Consider the following 25,442-nt stretch of genomic DNA (forward strand, 5'->3'; position numbering starts at 1 on the left):
CACTCCCCCTACCCGCCAGCTTGGTGTCATCTGCAAACTTACTGAAGGTGCACTCGATCCCCTTGTCCAGATTGTCAATAAAAATACTAAACAGAACTGGCCCAAATACCAAGCCCTGGGCAACACCACTTGGACCAGCTGCCATCTCCATTTACTACCACTCTTTGGGCTTGGCCATCCAGATAGCTTTTAACCCAGCACAGAGTACACCCATCCAAGCTGTGAATAGCCACTTTCTTCAGGAGAATGCTGTGGGAGGCAGTGTCAAAGGCTTTACTAAGGTCCAGGTAGGCAACATCCACAGCCTTTCCCTCATCCATCTTGTCAGGTCACCTTGTCATAGATCAGGTTAGTCATACAGAACATGCTTTTCATAAACCCATGCTGGCTGGGTCTGATCCCCTGGTTCTTCTGCTTGTGCCGTGTGATAGTGCTCAGGATGAGCTGCTCCCTGGCCTTCCCTGGCACCAAGATCATGCTGACAGGCCAGTAGTTTCCTCCTTCCTGTCCTTCTTGTAGATGGGGGTCACATTGGCTAGCCTCCAGTCTTCTGGGACCTCTCCAGTTTGCCAGGACTGTTGATAAATGATGGAGAGTGGCTTGGCAAGCTCTTCCACCAGCTCCTCCAGTACCCTCAGGTGGATCCTACCTGGCCCCATAGACTTGTACATGTCTAAGTAAAGCAGCAGGTCACTAACCGTTTCCTCTTGGACTGTAGTGAATTCATTCTGCTCCTTGTCCCTGTCTTCCAGCTCAGGGGGCTGAGTACCCAGAGGGAAGCTGGTTTTACTATTAAAGACTGCAGCAGAGAAAGCATTAAGTACCTCAGCCTTTTCCTCATCCTTTGTGGCAATGTTCCCCTCCACATCCAATAAAGGATGAAGATTATCCTTGGCTCTCCTTTTGTTTCTAATGTATTTGTAAAAATATTTTTTGTTATCTTTTATGGCAGTGGCCAGCCTGAGTTCTAGCTGGACACTTGCCTTTCCAATTTTCTACCTGCATAACCTCATCACATTCTTATGGTCCTCCTGAGTAGCCTGCCCCTTCTGCCAAAGGTGGTAAACTCTCCTTTTTCCTCTGAGCTCCAGCCAAAGCTCTCTGTTCAGCCCGGCCGGTCTTCTTCCCTGATGGCTTGTTTTTTGGCATATAGGAACAGCCTGGTCCTGCACCTTTAAGACTACCTTCTTGAAGAACGTTCAGCCTTCCTAGACCTCTTGGCCCTTCAGAATATCTCCCAAGGGACTCTCTCAACCAGGCTTTTAAACAGGCCAAAGTCTGCACTATGGAAGTCCAAGGTAGCAGCTCTGCTGACCCCCTTCCCTACTTCTCTGAGAATCAAAAACTCTATCATCTTATGATCGCTATGCCCAGGATGTCTTCTGACCACACCACTCACCAGTCCTTCCCTGTTTGTAAACAGCAGGTGCAGTGGGACATCTCCTCTGTCTGGTTCACTGACCAGCTGTGTCAAGAAGTCAGCTTCCACACACTCCAGGAATCTCCTAGACTGTTTCCTACCCACTCTGTAGTATTTCCAGCAGACATCTGGTAGGCTGAAGTCCCCCAAGAGAACAAGGGCCAGTGATCTTGAGACTTCCAGTTGTTATAGAATGTTTCATCTGTCTCTTCATCCTGGTTGGGTGGTCTGTAACAGACTCCCACTAGGATATAATGTAACACACATCCAGAAAAACCCTTTATTTAATGAAGAGTTCTGTTAGAATGATAGCTGAAATGAAGAACGCACTTGTGTCTTTCAAACACCAGCTTCACTTTCATTAGTTGCCTCACTGCCTTATCACACACCATTCCTCTCCCCTCCCCTCTCCATCCCCTGCCTTCACAGCTGTTGTGGTTTAACTCCAGCCAGCAGCTATGTACCACACTCACTCCCCATGCCGTGCCTCCGGTGGGATGGGGAAAAGAAAAGGAAAAAGGTAAAACTTGTGGGTTGAAATAAGAACAATTTAATAACTAAAAAAAGTTAAATATAATTAAAATAATGATGATAATAATAACAATAACAACAAAAACAATTGTAATGGAAAGGAAAAAGAAAGAGAGAGGAATTAAACACAAGGGGGAAAAAAAAAGTGATGTATAATACCACCCACTCACCATTCAGTGACTGATGCCTAGGCAGTCCTCAAGCAGTGATCAGTGGCTCCCAGACAACTCCCCCCCATTTCTATACTGAGCATGACCTTCTGTGGTATGAAATATCCCTGTGATTAGTTTGTGGTCAGCTGTCCTGGCTTTGCTCCCTCCCAGCTTCTTCTGCACCTGCTCACTGGAGAGCACGGGAAACTGAAAAGTCTTTTATTTAGAGTAAGTGCTACTTAGCAATCACTAAACCATCAGTGTGTTATCAACATTACTATTATACTAAATCCAAAATACAACACTGTATCAGCTACTATTGAGAAAGTTAACTCTCTCCCAGCTGAAACTAGGACAACAGGTGAATAAGGATCTGGTATTAACTTCCAGTTAATTGCTATCCAATCTTGTTAAGATAATAAGATCCCTGATTGTTTTTACCTTCTTCTTTGGTTTTATATATTTTTTATGCATATATGTGTTTGTATGTAAAGTTTAAGCCAATCTTTTAGGGTCTGACAGTTCATTTGAAACAATGATTTTAATGCAATACGTTGTGATTACATTAATCTAACATGCTGGCCATAGGAATAAATCAACAGAGACCATGTCATGTCAACATCCCTAAGGTACATGACCAGCACACAATGAATCCTAGCAAGACACTGTCATTTTTTATTGAGCAGTAGCAATAAAATCCAATTCTATATTGTTGCTCACCAAATACCACTGTCATCTCATATAATTACCACTGCAGACTGAAAAAATCCAACAAATTTAATAGACCTTGGATCAGGTCTGCATGAAATTGTTGATCCCTCTTAAGTATCACTTCTTGAATGATTCATTCATTTTCTCCTATGTTTCAGTAATAAAGCACATAATGCCAGTACCAGAGTCCTTCGAAAGCACAGTGCTATCAAAATTGTAAAGAGTGTGCACTCTGATCATTGCTATGCTTTGTTGGAAGTGTCTGTATTACCACATATGTGTTGCACTGTTACATCTTGCATGGTTAACTACCTAACAAAAAGAATTTATAAACTAATTTTTGGGGTAAAGTCACTTCAGGGATATTCAGACATTTACGTGGTCTGTGTGCAGTGACCATCACACAGAATAAGACATTTTTCTCTAAATATACAGATTATTTATCCATTAAGCCTTCTTACTAGACAATGCAAGAGCCAGTTAGCAAAATTCAGATTTTTTTTTCTACCTTTAGTTGTTGTTAGGTGTTATCTATAACATTAAAGGTAAAAGATATAAAAAATAAACTTCACCTTTTATTGCAGAAATCAGTTTTGTTAGGATAAGGATCTCATTCATTGAGCTTTGTTGTTATGTTTCAAAAAGAGCACTGGCTTTGATAAGTAACAAATCATAACTGGTTTTAACCAGTTCTGGTCTTCTGATCTCATAGATATATTTTACTGTAGTGATATTTTTCCCCTCTAATGGTGTTAAATATGACCAGAGTGATTTTCTAATGCTATTGATTTTATACATTTACCACACATTTTATACCAAGAAAGTGTTAGTAGAGACACATACTACTAAATTTGTACTTACTATTTTTGTTCCACTGATTGAAACACAAATAAAGGCTGGTTTCTTTTGTGCATTTAGCAAATTTCCTGAGTGAGATGGGACCTTAGACACTCATCAGAAATGGAAAAAACTTCTGGATGTTTTTTGCTTACTCTTGAGCACTATTTTTGGGAGGAGGTGTATTTATTCTTTTAAAGTTTATCTATTTTACCTTCTCCGGACCTTGCAGTGGTAACAACATTTGAAGAAGAGCCAGTAAGGAGAACATGCATTCAGAGTTCTAATGGCTGTAATAACAATGTTATTGTTATTATTTAGCTCTGCTACTCACACATTTTTAGTACTTTTTTATTAAATATTTTTTATCTGACAGACCCCCTATTTAAATGGATATAAAAACTTGAATGGTCTTTGCAAAGACAAGCAATCAATTGCATTGTATCATAGACTACTTTGAAAGTAGTTTTGAGAGCTACTTTCTAGCCATTTCTTCATTTTCTTTCCAAATAAGATGCAAAAGAAGTATCCTCAAGTGGCAACATTTTTCCCTGTGTACACATTGTCTATACAGTGCTAGAAAATGTCATTTTAAGGGGATGTTTTTAAATACATAGAATTGATTTAAAGTTGTAGTAATATTTCTTATGTGTAATAGAAGTATAAAAAGTTTTCTCCTCTTCTCTTTTGCCTCTTCCTTCCCATTAAGCATTGTACTTCCTGAGAGCAGCAGTAGTGTGGGTGCACAGCATGCTCAATAATAAGAAAGGAATTGAAATTGATTTAACAGAAATAATCTAATTTTTGAAGCAAACCATGTTGTTTTGAATAGCTAGCATCTAATCATGAACCATGGTGTGAATTTAAGAAAACAGTATTTGGTCTCCTGCATTCAACTTTGCTATTCAGAGAAATGGGATCTAAATTAAATGTCAGTTGTGCTGTGCTGGTAAGCACAAAGACTTATGTACTTGTTTCAGAAAGTGTGAAGGCAAAAGTTTGTGATACTTAGCAAGGATTCCACACCACTTCTATTCACCATCTGCCCCTGCGCTTTCTCTGGTCAGTTTATCATACTGTAATTTTCATGAAATGTTAAGGGAAAGAACCCAAATTGTTTGACAGAGGAAGCAGAGCAAGGGAGAAAACACCTGCTTCTCATCCTTGCCCTTTAGTAAGTGGAAAAAAACTTCAGCTCCCCAGTCACTGAAACAAGTCTTCTTTGTTCTTGTGTGGTTCTGTTTTGATTGCTGAACCAAAACACAGTATGTACATTCCTGAGAAGCAATCACAAAGAAATGAGTGCAATTGTTAATGCTTTCCTCTTGCTTGTAATTGTTTACTGATTAGTTGTTTCTAATGCTATGACTGCCTGAATTTTTGTGCTTTGCTGAATCCTTTAATTCTATTAGGGAAGGCTTTAAGTGAAGAAATTTGATTCAAACTAAAAACCAGTAGTAATAAAAATTGTTTTCTCACACATGCTCTGTAATTTTTCCCTAATAACCAAACTGTTACTGCTAAAAGCTATTGCTTTTTAATTAACATCTTTTTTCTGATGACTTGCATTAAAAACAGCTATCTGACCCTAGAAAGGGGACTTTAACTGTTGTAACATATGAAGAGGAACACCTTTATATTCTTTATGACTAGTAAATTTTATTCCTTTCTGAATTTTCTACCCCTTCTCCTTATAAGATTAATTTTAAGGACACTATCTTTAAAAAGTACATTCGTTTGCTTCTTTGGATCACCATAATTTCTTACACAAAACTCCCAGTAATTACTTGAATAGGCACTTGAGTGATAGTTTGGCACTTTGAATGATAGAAAGCTATGCTAAAGGAGTACTCTTTAGAATCACAGAATCGTGTAGATTGGAGAAGACCTTTAAGATCATCAAGTCCAACTATCAAACTAAAAATGGTACCAAATTATATTAACTCAGGAGAAGTTTTCATGCAAATTAGTACAAGTTCCTTGGTCATCCTTAGAGTTTAAATATGTTCCCAACTAGACAGTGTGTAGCTAACGAAAATGAAAACTGGTTTTCCTTCTTTAGCCCCTGAATTACCAATTTCTAAATCAGACATGCTGCTTAAGTGAAGCTAGAACTCTCATCCCTTGGAAACTGTAGATCAATCTATTGGAAGTCAAACTCTTTTACAGTTTCCTAGCACCTTGACTTTTAAGATACATCATGTCTCTAACAATGGAATGCCCTCATATTCATCTATTTTCTTAAACTACTTCAGCTAAATCAGCACAGAAAGAATTCCAAAATAAACTTCTCAGGATATAAGGATCTACAAAGACATAAATATGCAGAATGAAAGTAAACAAATCAGTACTTACCTAGCATTGAGCTTTTATAATGTCTCTTGCACTGCAGGGTTCTTTTAATTAGCTGACAGATGCTTAATAGTCCTGGTGAATGGGCCTCTCATGAAAATCTTTCCTCATCAAGATTTGTCAGAGAAAGGGACCTCTGGTTGAGGACCCCTTTATTCCTTTTGTATGGAAAGTTCTGGTGATCTATTCAGATTTAAAAATACACTCTTTACCAGCAATTCCTTAATCCTTCTCTCAGCAGAAAAAGGATTTGGGTTCTTATTGTTACTTCATCAGTGCCTGCATTCTCATGCTTTGGAAATGTAAATGGCTGAGTGTGAATCTTACTGCTCAGACAGTAAATAAAGACTGTTAACCAATATAAGCCACCATAAGGAAAAAAAACTGTAACCACCTATTAAGCAGTATTGAAACCTGAGTGTGAAGCTTCTCATACATTGATTCCAATATTCTACACGGATTCACATAAACTGATGATTTATGCCATGTACAAGTGGATTTAACTCTTCACTGCCTTAGCCAGGCATGAGACAATGAGTAATCTGTTTGGGATGGTAAAGGACTTGTGGATGACACCATAACAGTATCTGTACGGGGTATGACAGATGTGCATGCTTTGAAACTTAGATATGATTCTGGGATGTATTTGGAGTCCTGTGAGCCTGTCAGCTGGTTCTCAGCCAAGTCAGTTCTGCTGGTATATTTATTTGCCTTATGTGAATATGTGGAAATGGAACAGTATCTAAGAACACTGCCTAACTATTTCAACACTCTTACAGCTTTGGGATTGTATTTGTTCTCTAATGCCTCATCCCTTACTAGGACTTGTGTCAGCTAGTTGCCTTTTACCTATTACCTTTTCCATTCAATAGGCTTAATGAGAGCAATTAACGAAGAATAGTATGTAATTTGCAATCTAGCTCTTTCAATGTTAAAATAGATTCTCAAAACAAAATAATCTTTGAACAATCATAGCAATTGGGAAAGGTGCCTGAGGACTGTCATAAGCAAATGTTCCTCCTGTCTTCAAAAAGGGCAAGGGCCCAGGAAGCTACAGGCTGGTCAGGCTCACCCCAAAACCTGGGATCATAATAAAGCAGCTAAACCTGGAAACCATTGCCAGACGCATGAAAGACGAGAAGGTGATCAGGAATAGTCAGCATGGATTCACAAAGGGAAAGTCACACTTGACCAACCTGATAAACTTCTATGATGAAATGACTGACTTTGTAGACCAGGGAAGGGCAGTGGATATTGTGTACCTTGACATCAGGAAAGCTTTTGGCACTGTCTCACACAGGAAACTCATAGACAAAATGTTGAAGTATGGTCTAGATGAGCAGTGAGGTGAACTGAAAACTGGCTAAACTACCAGGCCTAGAAGGTGGTGATCAGAGGCAGGAAGTCCAGTTGGAAGCCAGTAACTAACCGGGTAATTCACGGGTCAATACTGATTCCATTTATCATCTTCATTAATGATCTGAATGGTGGAGCAAAGTGTACCCCCAGCACTGCAGAGGACATAACAGTGGGAAGAATGGCTGATGTGCAGAGGGCCGTGTTGCCTTCCAGAGGGACCTGAATAGGCTGGCTTCGTCCTTTCTGCTGAAGAACTGAAAGTACCAGGAGAGTCCTCTTGCAACATTCCTCACATTTCTTGAAGCCAGCCCTCTGTGTGAGATGCATGTCATTTGGAGATCAAGAGCACACATAAACTCCATGGAATACTTGTATTATTTACTGGCTATCTATGGAAAGCACTTAGCATTTCCTCTTGACCAGCTCTAAATAGTTTCACATAAACCTTGATTCCAGAGGGGATTGGTTTGTTTCTCTGCTTTCTGGAACTCGTCTTGGCTGTTTTCACTTCAAACTAATTTCCATCCAGGCAAAAGTTATTTTAAAAGATAAAAAATATCTTAAAAGTTTTTTCTCTTTTTGTGAGGAAAAAAAAGTGCCTGTTCCTTTCACAAAGTGAAAAACAAAGAAGGAAATACCCCCTTCTCCAGCCTTTCAGAAATTAATTTGTCTTAGGTATCAGATGTCCTTATATAACAACATTAGTTATAATTTGTTAAAAAAAAAAAAACCACCCAAACAAAAAACATAAAAACATTTCTACAGTTTTCCAGCATTGAGTTTTTCTGTTTCTTCAGTAATACTCATAAGGGAAATTTAAGTAATTATATAAATTCTCATAAACTGCATCCTAAAGAAAAGCATCAGGACAAAATGTCTGGTGTTAAACCACATGTTTTGCTTCTACTATTCATCTTTTCCTGGTAACATTTGCCCTGAAGGTATGAGACAATGCATTCAAAGTGAGAACCCTCTTCAGTTTAAAAGATACCTACCATATTCACATTGAATGCAGGAATTACAAAGGCAGAATGGGATTGCATGCCAAAATTCAAATTGTTCTCCCAACTATGGCTTGTATCATAACAGTGTTGCCAAATCTGCTATAGACACAGCTCCAAAGCTGTTGGTATTTTTTGAATTAAGTTCTTACCTACATGTTTTGCAGCTGAGATTTGCTAAAGTAACCTGAGAAGGACAACATGAAAAGGAAATAATGAAAAAGCACATAGGGAGAAACATAATTCTGAAACCATTTCCTCCTCCATAGACTTACCATATGGGCAGCTGACTTCATTTTGCTTAAGAAGTTAGAATATGCTAAGACAGACCAATCAGTTTACAAAAAGTGTGAATCTCATCAGCCATAAAGAAGGACAACAGATGAGATACCAGAAAATATTAAATAAATAAATACAACAGACACTTGCAATGTATGTTTACTTCAGTTTTCAGAGTTCTAGTTGCTTGATTAGCTAAAATACAAAAGATCTGTCCCAGCAAGGCATGCTGATGAAATTTTCTGTTATAAATGAGTAGCTTTGTACTGGGAGAATTAATAAGAAGCAATCTACAAAGAGACTATGGAAAAAAAAAAAGCCTTTTAAAATAGTTTGGCTGTCATCCAAAACCTGATCACGCACCCTTTCTGTACCTACATTTGGAAAAATAACATCTTGCTTACTAAATGTTCTACTCTGATAAAAGTAACTACTAGATCTCACATACAATATGATGTATCAAAATAGTTCAATCTTTTAACAAGTGAATCTCTTAATTTACTCATATATAAACAATGCTTTAATATTAGAATAAATCCACAAAGCATTGTGCTTGATCTAACCCCAAACATTTTTTTGAAATTGGGGCTTTTCCTTTGAGAGTGAAATATTTCAGATTCATTCCAATGACATTCCAGTTATAAATTAATTTTTTTTTCAGAAATATTTGTAGATTTTCAAAAAAAAAAATCAGAAAAGTTTCATTGAAAAGTTTTGAAAATCAAAAGGTAGAGTTTCCAAATTTTTGTTTCAGGTATCACTTGTTATTTATAAAGTTGCTTTTGGATAATTGGATATTTTAAATCCTCCACTATAGACTGTTTAGTATTGATGAAAAAAACATTTGCTTTTTTTACTATATCCTTCTGCAAGATGAAACAGTCAACAAAGAGTTTTAATTAATTATTTTGTGTATTTTGATTATTTTTTTAAAGCAGAATCTACGTTTTTCCCTTTTGTCAGAAAGCTTTTCTCCAGTGAAGAGCTGCTATAGCTAAATTTCTCATTGGCTGTAGCCTTGCCTATGCCTGAGAGGCTAGGAGACACCTTCTACAGGTGAATTTGTCGTGGTGCTTCACTCGTACCATAGAGGAGGCCTCTGTGACTGGCAGCACGGAAAGGGCCTTTGGCTCTGCACACTGATACGTACCAGCTCAGACCCTGACATTACAGCCCATGCAGACCCCGGCCCCTTAGCAAGAGCTCCTGTCATTTGCACAAAAGGAGAATTTCCCAACAGCATTACATTGTCATCCTCAAAATATGTGAGCACTGAAGAGGGACAAAGTGGTTTACCAGTGGTGTTGGCTGCTGGCTGACAGCAGAGCAATTGTCCATGACACTGATTTTGGAATACAGTATGCTGGAACATTCACAGTTGTTTAGCCTCATAGCCCTTACACATTTCTCATGGAAGAAGTATGATAGTTTTTTTCCACCTTATCTTAAAAATTCTTGTACATATCCTGCCTTTTCTAGTCCCCTTGTTCTTATTCCCATCCCATTTGCAGTGTTTATCCTATCTTACTTCCACTCTTCAGGCTTTTCCACTCTCACTTTGTCCACAAAATAACTCTTACTCTGGTTTTTTTCTGTCAGAATCTCCAGCAAGGGCTCGCTTCTTAACATAAGGTTCCCCTACCACTTTCCAGTTCCTTGGTCACAATCTCTTGACATAGCTATGTCTATTTTTCTCCTCAAGCTCTTTGGTCAAATTGTATACCACTTATTTTTGTCTTCCAGTTGCTCTAAGAATCACCTGCCCTGGGTACTTTGCTAGATCAACCTTCTACCATGGCAGACCACATTTTTGGCGTGAGCAGGCAGTCTCCACCACAGCGTCCCATCTCAGTCTCATCATCCTTGACACACAAGTCAGATGTCTTGTGCCTTCCACATTGTCCTTCTAGCCTCCTAGGATACTGACACTTTTAAAAGGAAAGATTTTTTTATACAAAAAAAAAAAAAATTCTTTTTCTTAGCTGGAATTTTTTTTTCCCACAAAAAATATCCCTACATTGTTCTTTTAGGGTTTGTTGCCAAAAAACAAGCTCAGCCTGCAGCTAATTTCAGCATTGAAAGTTTCACCGCAAGTAGTTAACATGATAACAAATTAAGTTATTGGAATTAGAGTCTTATGAAAGTAAGCAGAATAAAAGTCATCACTACCAGCCCTATCTCTCCTGAGTTTCTTCTTTATCTTACATTTAACTGATATTTTCTGTTATGTATAAGTATATATATTTCTGATATGTATATTATATCATCTGGTATGACAGATAATAAGTAACAGGCTATATAACCATTAGAATGTCACTTCAAAATGTTGCACTCAACATAAGTACATGTTAACCAAACAGGGCTCACTTCACAAACACTACAGGTATCTCAGAAATAACACAATCAAGGATGATCTTTTGCATTACACATTTTAAATACTCATGAATTTTGGATTTCTTTTTAATCATTATTTTCTGTGCCTATTTTTCAAATTTAGTATTAAGGCCCTTGAAATTAGTTTGTGGCTGTTGGCCAATTTGCAAAAATCTGAAAGTTTTCCCTTTCCCTTTCCCTTCATGCATTTAGTGGCTTTTAACAATAGACTGTAAGTCAGATTTTCAAATTAAATAGTTGCAATGGCCAGTCCTAGTAGTGATTTTAGAATGATGATCAGATAATACCTCTGGAAAACACTGTGGTTTCAGGCATGCTATAACTACAATATATATCCATATTTAAAATGCTTTTAAATGTGTAGTTATATAAGCTAGTATGTATCAGGACTTTATGTAAATGTGGGTGAAGAACAAGAGCAAAATTTTTGCATTCTGATTGCATGTAAAATATAATAATTTTTTAACCTTCAGTAAATTATTTATTGGTATTTATTAGGGCTAGAAAGTACATGATGCCCTGCTTGCCTTCATAAAGAAGAAAAAGTTATTGACATTTTAATTTTCATTTCTATATCCATAAGAAGAATATGCAGAAATAATTTCCATTAAAACAGTGAAATATGAGTTTTTAATTCTTCCTGTAAGGCATTTTTTTTTATCAAACTGGCACCCACTGGGATTAAATTTTAGGTACTTGTGTATTTGATAGGGTTTTTTTTAAAAAAGGTCTGATTGAGAAATCTCTGACAGAGTACTTTGGTAGGAGGACATTGGTTTTAATCACACCAGGTTTTGTGGCAATATACTGCTTTTAGTTAGTTTTACTTACAAAAGTTACCTTAGTTCAAAGATCTAATAAGTTTGTTTGTTGAAACTATCTGGTCTTTTCTAAATGCCTCTGTAAAATGACCGATGGTAGAGAACACGGCACATCCACACCTTGAACCTAGTCCATGGCTTGTCAGGCCTCGCAGGGAAACCTTGGTCTGTCACATTCTGGCTGTAAGTTCTGGTCATGGGAATTGCTTTGGCTGTTTTCTGAAGAAATCGCAGATTCATCTCACAGAGGAACATCAGTAATACTGAAAATTTGGGGAAAATATTTTTTCCATTCTTAGACTTAGTGGAAAAGCAGTAAGTCATTTTCATAAGGATCTGATGTCCAACTCCATTTTCAAGTGTGCTTTTTAGATAACAAAGACTTAACCTTTACATGAGTCAGGCAAGAAGACCACAGAGGATAATATAACTGAACTGAATATACTGGCATTTCTAAAACACCACTCTCTGGTCCACCATTTACTGTGACCTGGCAGTCAATAAATAAATTGTGCACCTCAGTCTACAACACAGGGAGCCCTTGTGTCCATTTCAGTTTAGAACTGTCACAGGGAACAGCTCTTTTTTTTCTTTTTTTTCTTTTTTTTCTTTTTTTTTTTTAATATATGGAATGAAGAGCAGAGGAAAGAAAAAGTCATAAGAAAATCAATTGCATGAAAACTAACTTGTTTCAGATGACAACATCCCTCCAGTCATTTTCCCAAACACATAACTGAGTAATAGTTATCTTTTAAAATCTTGTCAACATCAATTTCAGAGTGAAAATCTCAGCTTTTGGAACAAATTAGGTCAATTCCATCTGTGCTACAGTATGTGTTCTTGAAAGCTTTTAAAATAATGGTGAGAAGTGTGACTACACAGGCTAGTGCTCAAAAATCAAAAGGGATAAAACCTCCATGATTGTGAAGGACTAGGAAGGAGATACTGTCATTTATGATCCCTTTATTCAGAATAAAAGAAAATTCATTTGAAGCCTAATAAAATATGTCATTTTTACTATTAAATGTAAGTCCTTCTGGAACCCTTAAATATATATGAAAGTGGCTGTGAAATATACAATAGGAAAAATATATGTGGAAATTTTAAGGGTTTCTGTTCAGCTATTCCAAAATGCACATACTCAGGGAGAAGTAGGACTATAACACTGAGAGGAATAATGGGTTTAAATGTGAAATTGTGAATAATTATTTCTCATGTTGTGTTACAAAGATGTCTCACTGAGTGCTTTAGCTAAAATCTTGCTGATATGTGGAACCTGGCTTGTGATCACACGATAGAGATTTGTGTTGTTATGGTTTACTTATATGGGAATGAAATTATACAGATGTTTTCTGCAAGAAGATGGAATAGACTCATGGTCCCAGTTTGGAAGCTATAAACATTAACCATCTCTTCCTTGTTTTCCTAGCTCCTGTCCGCTACTTTCAATGTGTCTTCTTAAATGGACTTAATGGATTTGGACTGCAATTTCCCACTAATGCCCCTTCAAACAAGGAAGAAAAGACTCACTCAAAGACTTCCAAGAGAAAGGCAAGGAAACCAGGACACTAGAGAGACTGAGTCCTGTGATCGCTCGCATTTTGCACTTTATCTTTTCTGCTGAGGTCCACAGTAGTTACAGTAGTACATGTCATTGCAAGAATGTGATACACCTGGCCACATGTACCTGGAAAAAGTTTCTATGGGGCAGAGGCAAAACAAGCAGTAATGAACTGTATTTGACAAGACAGAAATACAGAAGTGCCCCATTTGCCATGGAAAGGCTGCATTGTTAACAAAGTATTGATGTGTGTGTGAGGTGTGTGTGTTTTCCTGCCTCTTTTGCTCTTCTTGTTTTTCTTTACCTACCTGCTCAGAATTGAAGTGAGTCTGTTTTCCATTTAATCTTATCTAAAGAGTGAAAGGTTGAATATAGCCCTTGTATCAGCAAGATTGCAAGACTACCTGCAATCCTAAATCATTTCTACTTAACGTTCAATCACATTGCTGACAGGAAAAAGCCTCACTAAGTCATGAAAATGTGCTCTGTGACTGGTGCTATTTTTATGTCTCATTGACCAGTGCAGCCTGAAGCTCACACTTACTTGGAGCAGCTCTATATGCTATCAGTAAGTTGACTCTGCAAATCATGTTAATGATGAATATTTCTATTTAACTTGAAGCAGTAAAAGCATAACCTCCTTGCCTGCCTGTTGCTGAAATATGAACTCTTCGCTTTCTAAAGCCCAAAGTGAGCAGAGAAAGCGAAACAACATGGCAAAGGTGTGGAAAACTAGTATTTTGCCAACATGAAGGTCCCAAGAAACAAATGAAATAATTTTAGTATTTCTGCTTTTCTTCTGTGGGTAAATCAGATTGACTGGGAGTGAAGACCATGCAAATGGAGAATGTACTAGCCAACCATTTGCTATTAGCATAAATCAGATGAAAAGCTATGATGTGAGATGGCACTCATGAAACTAAAACAATGCAAATTTCCAATATGTAAACATGTCAATTTAATGTAATCTCAGATCAGCAAACAACAACAAAAAAAAAAACAAAAAAAAAGAAAAAATATGAAATCTGGGTAGCTGAATTTACTAGATGAAATGAAAGGACTTCCTCACAGCACATTACTGATAATAATTTATAGAGGAGAAATGGAAGTAGATATACCAATCCTCAACCTTCTTTTGTGCGTTTCTGTAGAAATAATGGATTTATTACCTTAAGAAAGAGATGGGGTAGCATTTTCATCCATGTGAAGGCACATGACTGAAAACAGGCATCTCAGTTGTCTGTACTCTGGCAATGTAAATAATCATGCATTTTTGCCAGCTGCTATTTGTTTGCATTTCCTTACTATATTTTTGTGTTTAATCTGTGAAATGTGCAGCAGTACCTTTCAGTTATATATTTACCTGGTGAAGCAGCATGATGCTCTATGTACAACCTGACTACTTGTAGAGTCTGATCACACCAGTAACTGTATACTGCTTTTTCATTTTTAGCATAGTTCAAGATAACATCAGCCCTTTCTCCCATCTGCTCTCCCTGCTGACCCATTTTTACTTTAATCAAATAGTTGACTCACATGAGTTTTGGACAACTGAGTCTTTGACAGGTTGATGCAATTCAGAAAGATTTGCTGTTACACTGCTGGGTCAGGTTGGTGTTTTCTGATTACTGGTAATGGCCTTATATGAACTGGGTTCTTGGTCTTAGCGTGCCTTCATACTGCACAGGACCTGGCTGCAAACACTGTCATTGCAACAGACAATGGTTTCTGGAAAGAGGTAGAAACAGGTCCTGTCCTAGAAGTAGCTCTTCCCACACGGGATCACACTGCAAATAAAAGGCTTCATGGTGAATGCCTTCACAGTCACCTATGATATCTGCTCTGGATGCAGAGCTGCCAACAGAGAATATTTTATCGTAAAATGGCAATCTTTCATTTTCTTTCGGGGGTGTTTTTATATTTCCACTGACTTTTTTTCCTTCCCAATTTGTGATTTTGTATATAACATTATGTATGTTATTGCCCTAGGTTTTTACTGTGAAAGCTGTCTTAAAATGATATTATAATTTTCTGAAAATCAGTTAATTTAATTCAATACTTTATCTAATTCCAATAATCAGGACAAAGTTTTAATATACTATAATGTTTTATTTTTTTCAGCTTCATTTGGCAAAATTATTATTTTTCATTACATTTAACCTTGATTCTTTCTTCCCATCTGAGTTGAGAGATGACAAGAATATGTTCTGGATCTCATTTTCATAATGTTTCAATTATATACCTGAAAGCTTTGGAAATATAAACAATATCATTAAATAAGTGATATAAAATCAGTCATTTATTGTTGTTTCCTAATCTCAGTCACTGCCTCAAAGAACAGGAGAAACAGGTCCACTCAAAGTGGCAAGCTTTCTCTCTTTAAATTTACCTGGAAACTTTAAAAAAATTACTTGAATTGCATGATTTTACTCATTAGCCTGAAATATTGCAAAATCATATGCTGATTGTTATACATTTTGGAAAATAAAGAATATAAACTTTGTTCCAGTGTCTGTGATATGTTTTTCTGTACATACAAAAGTGGAGGCCAAGGGTTTACCTGTAAGAGTCTTGTATTCCGCCAAGTATATATAACTCTTCTGAATGTAAAAATGCAGTGTTTCTTACAATTAGGCTAGAAAAATGAATCATTCAGCATTGTATTTATTCCTAATGAGCTTTTTGCAATACTTAACTAGTCTTTTTACACACTCTGTCGGTTACACTCTGACATGCAAGAAGCTAAATAGTTGCTGTAGTCATTCAAGGTAGGACTTCAGCTGCACCAAAACCACGTATGTTCATCAATGTGGCTGTTTAAAATACAACTGCACATAATCTTCAACCTTCAATGAGTAGACCACAGTTGAGACAATTGGGAAAATGACCACCAATAAACTGAGACAGTAAAAATGGTGAGATTTCTGCCCCTCCCGCCCCACAGGAACCATGGCTTGCCCGTATCAGCAATGGTTAAAACATGTGGACTGGAGCACGAACCAGACTACAGCCTGAGGACAGTGCAGCTACAATTGCACAGCTCTGCGTTGGGGTTCAAGATTCTTTGCCCCAGGAGTTTGGTGAGGCTTCCCACCTGTGACGTTTGTTGTTCGGCAGTTTGGCTGTGGAGATGGCTCTGTGTTTCTAATCTCTTTGTCACATGAAAAGGAAGGGGAGTGGGGGGTGGGGGGGTGAATCCTCCCAACCCCAGGTGTTTGAGCTGTCTACTAGTGCCCCAGAAAAAGTGAGAACCTTGTGCCCAACCAGAATGTCCCATTACAGGATCCTTTACTGAACAGTCCCACTGTATCGGAGGGCAATTCAACTGCCTTGTTCAGGGAAACATGCCAACAGCATCAGGGGATCCCATGGTGGGTCTTCCCACTTTGTTTAAACTTGTTACCTGCTACCAGCAACTGTTAGTCCCCCGCAAAGGACTCACGCTAACAGTTTACAGAATAACACTCTTTATTATAAAATTGTGACTAGTTAAGGTTCGCAAATGCCAGTGATAGGGACTGTATGAAAAACCAAGCTTGAAATGATACACAGTCAAACTACAAACAACCAAAATCTTAATTACTAATGACAGCTAGAATGAGTTAGTTATTTAGCATGCATAAGTCAAAGTTCTTACCCAATAGGCTTCCCTATGAGAGGAGAAGACAAGGTTCAGCCCATCAACTGATCCCAGAAGTCACAATGGAGTCTTCCCCTTACTTCTCCCCTCATCTTTCCACTTTTTATATTTCATAGTATATTGCATATTCATTCATCATACACAGGATTGGTTACAAGTTTCTTGCTTCTAATGCAAATTAATACTCATCCTCAGCACTGCTGAAGTTCCCTACTAACTATGCGTGCTCCTCAAGCAGGGTTTTGCCCTCTTTCAGGGGGGCTATTTGAGTTGGAGGTCGTGATCTCCCATTACTACTATTCTTTGTCCTACTTTCAACTAATTTTCTGTTGTTGCCAGTGGATTGCTACACCTTATCATCCTGTTTCCTCTCATAGCCAGAACTTTCCTCACTTGAAGGCTTCTTTCTGTGTAACTTGGATAATGGTGTTCTTTTCACTGTCTGTTCTGTGTTTCTCATGCTGCCCAAGGCTGATTACCTTGATTAGAAGCCCCTACATTCATAACAACTTTAGAGTGAGTCAGATTGACCTAGCTTTGTGAACACTGAATCAAAGTTGGGTAATGCAGGAGTTTCGACAAGAATTGCCCTTGCCCTGGGCTCAGTTCAGTCCAGTACTAGTCCATTTCCATCTCATTTAGGTGGAGTTTGAGTGACTCTAGTCATATATATTGTTGTTACCAGCTGGTATCATGTGCCCAGTGAAGTGTAGTAGTACCTTGGAGGCAGTTAACTTTAGGAGGGAGGTGTGCCTTGTTAACATTACAACAAGATTATTTCGTCTGAGGAAAGTCATTTCACCACAATGGTTGGCTCAGCCACAGACATCTCATGGATTCTTTGCGTGACAACTGGTATGCAGCTTATCAGCTGTGTGGTGTCATCAAGTTCCGATTTCTACAGGGAGCACGACAGAGCCTGGCCGCAGGGTCTCCACTCCACTCCATCCTCCGTCACTCCCATCAGCATGTGCTGAGCTGGCAGGATGTGTTGCTTAGGGAACTGTGGTGATGTAGATTCCGCGCATGCCAGCCATCCTGAAGGCGACAGCAGTATTTTACCCTAAATAGCTTTCTGTAATACTGCGATTCTATTAGGACCCAATTTCTCTCTAATTCCATCCCTCAAAGTGACTTTCCCACACCTTTCTTCTCAAAAATGTTCACCTTTCTCTGAGATTCTAAAGTCCTGCTGAAGCCAACAGGAATGGTACACTTCCAGAAACTCTGAAAATCAAGACTTAACTAAAGACATCAGTTTTGCACTGCTCAGCCAAGAGTGAGCTGCCAACCTCAGAGCTGCCTGCTCTCACTAGCACAGTCCACAGGCCCCATCCACAGCCCTGAATCCATGGTCAGTGCTTCACACTTCTACTCATGTTGCAGCTGGAGTCCAATTTTGTCCATTTCAAAACCTTCCAGCAAACAGGAGCTTTTCTCAGTTGCTCGTTTCTATTGCTCCAGTTTCTGACACCGTTTCAAAGGGAAGGTTGGAAAGTGTGTAAGAAGCTATTTTGGTGATTAACTGTGTCCATGTACCTGTGGTAGGTGCCCAGGTGCTGACTGGGGGCTGCAGGGTGGCCTCCGCTGCCCTGTGCTGGGAACAGCCAGTTCCCATTGGCTCCAACGGCCTGGTGGGCACAGCTGAGTCCCTCAGAATAGATGGCAGCACCTCCTGGAAAATGCGTCTAAGGAAGAGCAGACAATGCCACAGAGAGGGAGAAGGAGGGAACAAATAGAGTGAGAAGCAGCAGAGGGAGCACCAAGTTGGAAGAAGAGGAGGAAGAGGAGGTGCTCGGCACGGGCGCACAGTTTCCCCTGCACCTTGGAGGACCCATGCCAGAGCAGGCAAAAACTGTGAGAAGGCTGCGAGGAGGACAGAGCGGTGGAGAGGAACAATTGTGCACCAACTGTAACTGCCAGAGACTGGAGTGAAAGAGTGAAGTTGATATTGGGAAAGGGGGGAGGAAAGGTGCTCATTTTTTAATGCTTGTCCTTCTGCTTCCCACTATCCAAATCAGCAATTACATTTTTATGAGTTAATTTTCCCTGAGTCTGCTTTGTCCACAACAGTAATTAGTAATCAAACTGCCTGTCTTTATCTTGACCCAGGAGCTTTCTTGTTCCTGTTCTTCCTATTTTCTCCTCCTGAGGGGACATGTGAGGGAGCAGCTGGGTGGGAGTTCAGCTGTTAGCCAACGCTAACCCACCACAGCTAGTTGCTATACAGATCCTATATGCATCCTACTATAATGGCAAAAAATTGCTATTTGTCCCATATTTAAGTTCTCCGCTTAGAACACAAGACAGTATATACATAATTTGTACACTGCTGCAAAGATTTATTCCATTGATCCCCAACTCTAGAACTACACTCCCAGGGTTTTTATACACAGCCATTTACTGCTTAGTATAGTCCAGTTTAGATGCCAAATACCCTGCAGAAAAACTCTACGGCACTTTGCTTTAATCCAACATAACACAAGAAGTGCAGTAAGCACAGTTGCAGAGGGATGTCTTTATCTGACAGACGTAGGCTCAGGAGGGCAGCTGATCTTCCCTTTCCTGTATTAATGCTTTACTTCCATTTCAGCATCTCACTGTATAACCTACTCAGTATAGTAAGAAATGAATGAAAGTCTTACTCCCTTAGGGAGAACATTGGTTGCTTAAGCCACTTTGTACTTAAGACAGTCAGCTCCTGACTGTCCACAGTTATACACCATCAGCACTTCTTTCCAAGGATTCAAGATTTTGGAAGCCAACAAAAAAAGTTAAAGAATACTATGAACAGTACTAGGAGAAGAAGAAAGTGGAGGTGTGAAGGGCTGTTAACGGGCAAAATAAGAGGAAACATCAAATGTCTTATGAGGATTGCTACGCAGGAACTGTGGATAAACAAGAAGAATGTGCTAAAGATTCAGCTTTGAGAAGGTGATATTTCCGCCACCTTTTAGTTCTCCAGAAGGAAGAAACAAAAAGGCAAATGAAAATATTAAGCATGTATTATTTATACACCTGAAAAGTAACTAGATATCTAGCTTTCATACCATCCATTTCTATTGAGTGAAGTTCTTCAGAAATTCCCAAATTAGCCAAATAGTTAAACAGTCATATTACTCACCTGTGGGCAAAACTTCCTTATACAGAGTGTATCTCTCAATGCAGAAGTCTTAGCCTTTCAATTAAGTAATGAAATAACATGACATTTTGTGGTTTTTCTCTTGGTTTATGGATTTATCTGTATGCTCATTGTGATACATCTTCCACACAATAATCTTCTGCAACACACAACAATACTTCTGCAGTACTCATATCTCAAGAACCATGTTAGTTGCTGCTGTAAATAATTCTCAGGATTTTTCTTCAGTTTCCAGTCTTGTTTTCTATTATGATAGAAATTAGTAAAAATTTTAGAACACTTTTATTTCACCTGGTCCAAAAGCACAGCAGTTTAATTTACTCAGTGATGCTTCATTTTGGAAAGGTATTGCAAAAACTGCACTTTCCAGATAGCACTTCTATTACGTGCAGAGGAGGAGGAGATTCTGTTTTCCAGTACTCAAAAGATCAAAATTGTTTACAACCTTGAGCCTGTTTCTTTGCATGATTTGCTTATTCTCAAAGGGAAAAATACGTCCTTGCTCAAATGACCAATGTGACCCCTGTGTTGCCTTTGGTTTCGTTCTTGCTCTATGTTAAGAAAAATTTAAGTGGGCTCATTTTCAATAGCTGAAAGGATACTCTGCTTACAGGCACAGTTCCCTCCAGATTTGCTTTTACCTGACACCTTCTCTTAATTTTCTCCCAGAATATCTAATGGCAATAAGCATTCCCATATCCTAAACCTTTGGGGATTGTCTCAGTCACCAATAGGAAATCATGTTAAGTAATGTTGTCTGGTGTTTGAACGAGCAAATCACTGAATCTGTTTAGTAGCAGAGGTAATAAGCAGCTTCTTCCTGGCAAGTGTGATATTTGCTTTTAGAATTCTAAAGTTTTCTCATTTTTTGTGCTAATTTTTGCTCAGAAATACATTTAGTCTGCCATCTACCCCATGCTAAGCTCCAGCTAGCTGAAAAAGCAAACATTCTTTGAAACCAAATCATCAAACCGAAAAATTGTAATTATGGTAAAAAGCACACAGAAACACTTTAATCAGTGGGTTTTTTTACTCTGCAAATGGGCATTACAAAATGAAGGTCTTTGGTTTGGACCTGTTAAAGAAATGGGAAAATAAATTTGCTGACATTAATACCCCTCACTTCCCAGCTGAATGACAAAGATATAAATACGCTTTTATTGTGTAACCCATCTTTTGTGCTTTTTTTCTTCCAGAAGATGAACAATGCAAAGGAGGAGTCTTGAGTACCACGCTGTTAAATTAGAGCTTAGTTGTAGCATTTCAATGAAGAAAAGGCAACATGAAGACAACTTGATGAGAACCTTTCCATATGCCTCTCTAAATATCATAACTTCCTGTCAAAGTGATACGGCCGCCCCTTCTCAAAACAACTGAGTCTGTTCTCTCCTTGACCTTGACGTGAGTGGGTGTAAGTCTGGTGTGAGAAAATCTGAATAAATCACTACTGCTTGGTGATTTTTTAGAGTGTGAAAGTCAATACAGTATTCTGCTCTCCTATATATAAATATATGTGAGTGTATACATAGGTATGCTATACTTGCATACCTACCACTGACAGTTCGATTGGAATGACATGTCCTCAGATAGATCAAATTAGTAAACTAGAACAAGGAAGCTGGATTGGTGAGTCAAATAGCATTAACTGCTCTTCTCAAATTCACAAAAAATATAAAAAATAAAAATTAAAAGATAAAACCTAATTAAAATACCTGTTTTCCTAAGATTTTAAGACCCTAACCGTTTAAATCAGGCAAATCTTCCTTTTTAGTTAATTGTCAAGAGTGCTTCTCCCATTAATGCCTTGCCAACCTATTTATCATCTCTGGGCATAAGTAATAGAAGTTAATAGAACTCTACAGACTTTAAGGACATTTGGACTCAACCCTGAACCCACTTTTTTTTTAACTGATTGATCATTTAGATAATAATTTTGGAAGCTTCCCCAAAAAGTATAAGAGAAAATTGAAGTACCACAGAATTTTTTTCACATACTTATTTTCAAAATAAAAGCAGAAAAAGCACTTGGAAAATTAATACCAATGGCAGTGAGGTTATTAAATTCTAAATGTTATGAAAATTAAACATCTGAGTGCTTCAGCTTCCACGGAATGAATACAACAGCATGACTTTAGTTTGCCCGAAACTTAACAATTTAAGGAAAAAATAGCCTAGCATTTTCAGTTTATAGCAGTGTTGTTGATGTCCTATAGTTTCAATTGGTTACAATTAGTAAGAATGATAAGTCCATGTAGCCAAAGGCAGAAATATTGTAAAATTAATCCAGGTATGGGAGACCAATTCACATTCTTCACAGGAATATTTTACAGATTCATCTGTTTGTGGGCAGCTGTATCATGGACAGCAGTGAATGTCACTGAAATAAAAAGGGTTTCTGCAATGTAGCTGACATCAGAAATTCTCTGAAAAAAATTGCAGCAGAAAAAAATAGAGCAGTTAACAAGGTTTGAGTATGACCCCATTTGACAGCTTTCACCCTTCATGCTGACATCCCTGCTACAAAGAGCTTCTATCGTATGCAGCCATTGTCAGTCATTTGCTTCCAAGAATGTGCCATTATCTGCTTTTGTTTACATATATGCATACTTTGGAATGTTAATATCATTCTCTAACATTTGTTCTCTAATATTAATATGCTGTGAAAGTAGAATAATTGGCTAAGATGCAGAGACTTAATTTTAGTGTGGAGCTGAGTATTTTAGACTTTTAAGGGAACTATCAGTATAAGCATGTTGTATTTTATTCTTAAATCGGCAACTTCTGTTCTTTGACATTTTTGTCATGTAAATGTCTTAACCAAGACTTTCAAGCGGAAGAAAATTAAGTTAAATTGAGAGGTTGTTTGATATTTTTACTAAGATCAGTGATTAATAGTATGGAAGACCTTCTCCAGTATTTTCATACACTTTCATGGTTGTTTTTAAGTAACAGCAACAGATAATAAAATCCAGAATCACATGACATAGATGCTGTCTTCTAAGATGTCAGCAATGAATGCTTTTTACACAGTGAATGACTTCTAAACTGTTGATGATTCAAATAACAGTCACTTGGAAAGTGCATTCAGAGGAACTCCACCATTTCAGCAATCTGAGGAAACAGCTTCCACAGTCATTGCAGAAGTAGCATGCAAAGACTGATGAGAAGAAATATCTGTGTGTGTGTGGATGCAGCAAGGCACTTGTACTCCTATGGACATGCACATGCAGAGAGCTAAGCACTCTCCCTCAGCACACATCTGTAAATTCATGGGATTTAAAGCTGGAATAGGCCCTTATATTTCATCCTGTGGCCTTTTATATAAAGTCCAATAACTCAAGCTGGCATAAAGCACAACTGCTTAAAGTCTGGTTTTGACAAAATAACAAAAGGTTTGTAGATTAAGCACTCTCTTTTTCCCATGCTGTCTGTATTTATAAGAGGTCTTGGTTTCCAGTGCTACCCTGTCACATCTTTTTACAAACACAACTACTGTCATTTTAGTAACTGTTTATGTTCTCCCATTGACATTGATGAAGTTATGTCAGTGTATGTGACTCTCAAAATTGGATTTTGCCTACTGTGAAGACCCACAGGAGGCAGAGATCTGAACAAATCATTTCAGTCGTTCACTGATGAAGCTATGCCAATTATTGTTGTATTTGACCCTCAAAATTAGAGTTTTCCTACCATGAAGACCTGCAAAAGGCACAGATTCCAACAAATCCCATCATTGGTGTTCTCCAGGAGAGGAAAAACTGGAAAAGCTGCAAAGCTTTTCATTTTGGAGCACTGAGATATTTACCTAGGACAACAGCTTAGATTATATTAAATTTTCACACATTTGTAGATTAAAATTTAATGTTTGTACATTAAAATAACTGATTTAAATTATTTTAAAGTTTAAAAACAGATTTCCTTATAGTGGAAAGCTTTCCAAAGTATCCAAACTAGAGACTGCTTTTTGAAGCCAGTTTCAGACTTGTGAGAAAGAGGCCTGGGGGCAACTATTGAGTGGAAAATCACACACATGACTGTGAAAGATTGGGGCCACAAACATGAGTGTCATTGAGTTAGTGGGTTCTTTGTTTACTGAGAAGGACCTTTCCAGACCTTCTTCCAATCCTTCCCTCTCCAGCTGCAAGGAGTTGACCAACCCAGGAAGAATACAAGAAGCAAGAGGACAGTGAATGCAGATGAAAGCAAAGTTAAGGTCCAAGGGACATGAAGCCCTGGACTATCGGGAGATTATGGAACTCAAGAAAGCATAAAATCACTGCTACAGTTAAATTTTGGTACCCTCAAGCATTTTTTGGTCTTCCCTGGAACAGCAGCATTCAATTTTGCAAGTATTTCTAACTACATCTTAGGATGTACAGTGCTCATGTTCCATTTTATGAACAGAGAATTCAATCTATTTCCCTTGGAAACCACAAGCAGGCTGTATCTGCTTTTGTTTAATTATTTTTTGATAATAGCTTTGATGGATATCAGTCCCTGATCAAATCAGCATTAATCTGCTGCTATGCAGTTGAAGCTGCGGACCCTCTAAAAAATTAGTATTATATCTTCCTTCTTTCTCTGTCTGGCAAGAACTCAAACACACTGAGCTGTCCGTACTATCCTCTGCTGATGGACAAACATCACCCCAAACCACTTTGACTGTTAGTTCCTCTGGAGAAATAAAAATTGACTCTCTACAGTGTGATTCCAATGCTCTTTGGAAAATTATAATCATGTGCTGGTAATTACTAGATAATGAGGGCTTGCTTCTGTGATGTGTTGGAAAACTCTTCCTGGGGATTGAACTGCTGTCACCTCACAGGCAAGTAACTACTGCATCCACCAGGTATGGTCTCAAATGTATTTATGGAGATGGGTCTCATCGTGTGTGAGAAGACTGAGAGTCATTTGCTTCTTGAGTTTTTCAGAGCCAGGGTAGTCACACCCAGCTCATGCCAAACAAGGCACCAAAGCAAAGTGTTCCTGAAATCCTCTAGGCTGGATGTTCTGTTAATTGTCACTATTAGTAACAATCATTTGCTATATATTTGCACCGGGCTTGGCACACAACTTAACATGAACATTAACATCATCATAATATATATTAATAATTATATACTATGATAATGACAATTCAGCTAATAAGTCATCTGGTCTTTAACTATCATGAGTCTAACATACATTACCGCATTAATACTTGTCTTAAATTGAAAATTGACAAAAGCAAAACAGTCATTGC

At 38.1% G+C, this 25,442-nt stretch overlaps 2 protein-coding genes across 12 annotated transcripts in view; one reads left to right on the plus strand and one right to left on the minus strand.

Annotated features, from left to right (window-relative positions):
* TRDN (triadin) overlaps positions 1 to 23,984 on the plus strand; it is a 251,596-nt gene extending 227,612 nt beyond the window's left edge. For all 11 annotated transcript variants that reach the window (XM_080389939.1, XM_080389943.1, XM_080389945.1 and 8 more), the window contains one exon: positions 13,287 to 23,984. In XM_080389939.1, the coding sequence (XP_080246065.1) occupies positions 13,287 to 13,429 (143 nt within the window). In that variant the 3' untranslated portion in view covers positions 13,430 to 23,984. The remainder of the gene's footprint in view (positions 1 to 13,286) is intronic.
* CLVS2 (clavesin 2) overlaps positions 1 to 25,442 on the minus strand; it is a 242,221-nt gene that overhangs the window by 98,736 nt on the left and 118,043 nt on the right. The window lies entirely within an intron of this gene.

This window comes from Falco punctatus (assembly GCF_963210335.1).
Source record: "Falco punctatus genome assembly, chromosome: 5".
Taxonomy (NCBI): Eukaryota; Metazoa; Chordata; class Aves; order Falconiformes; family Falconidae; genus Falco; species Falco punctatus.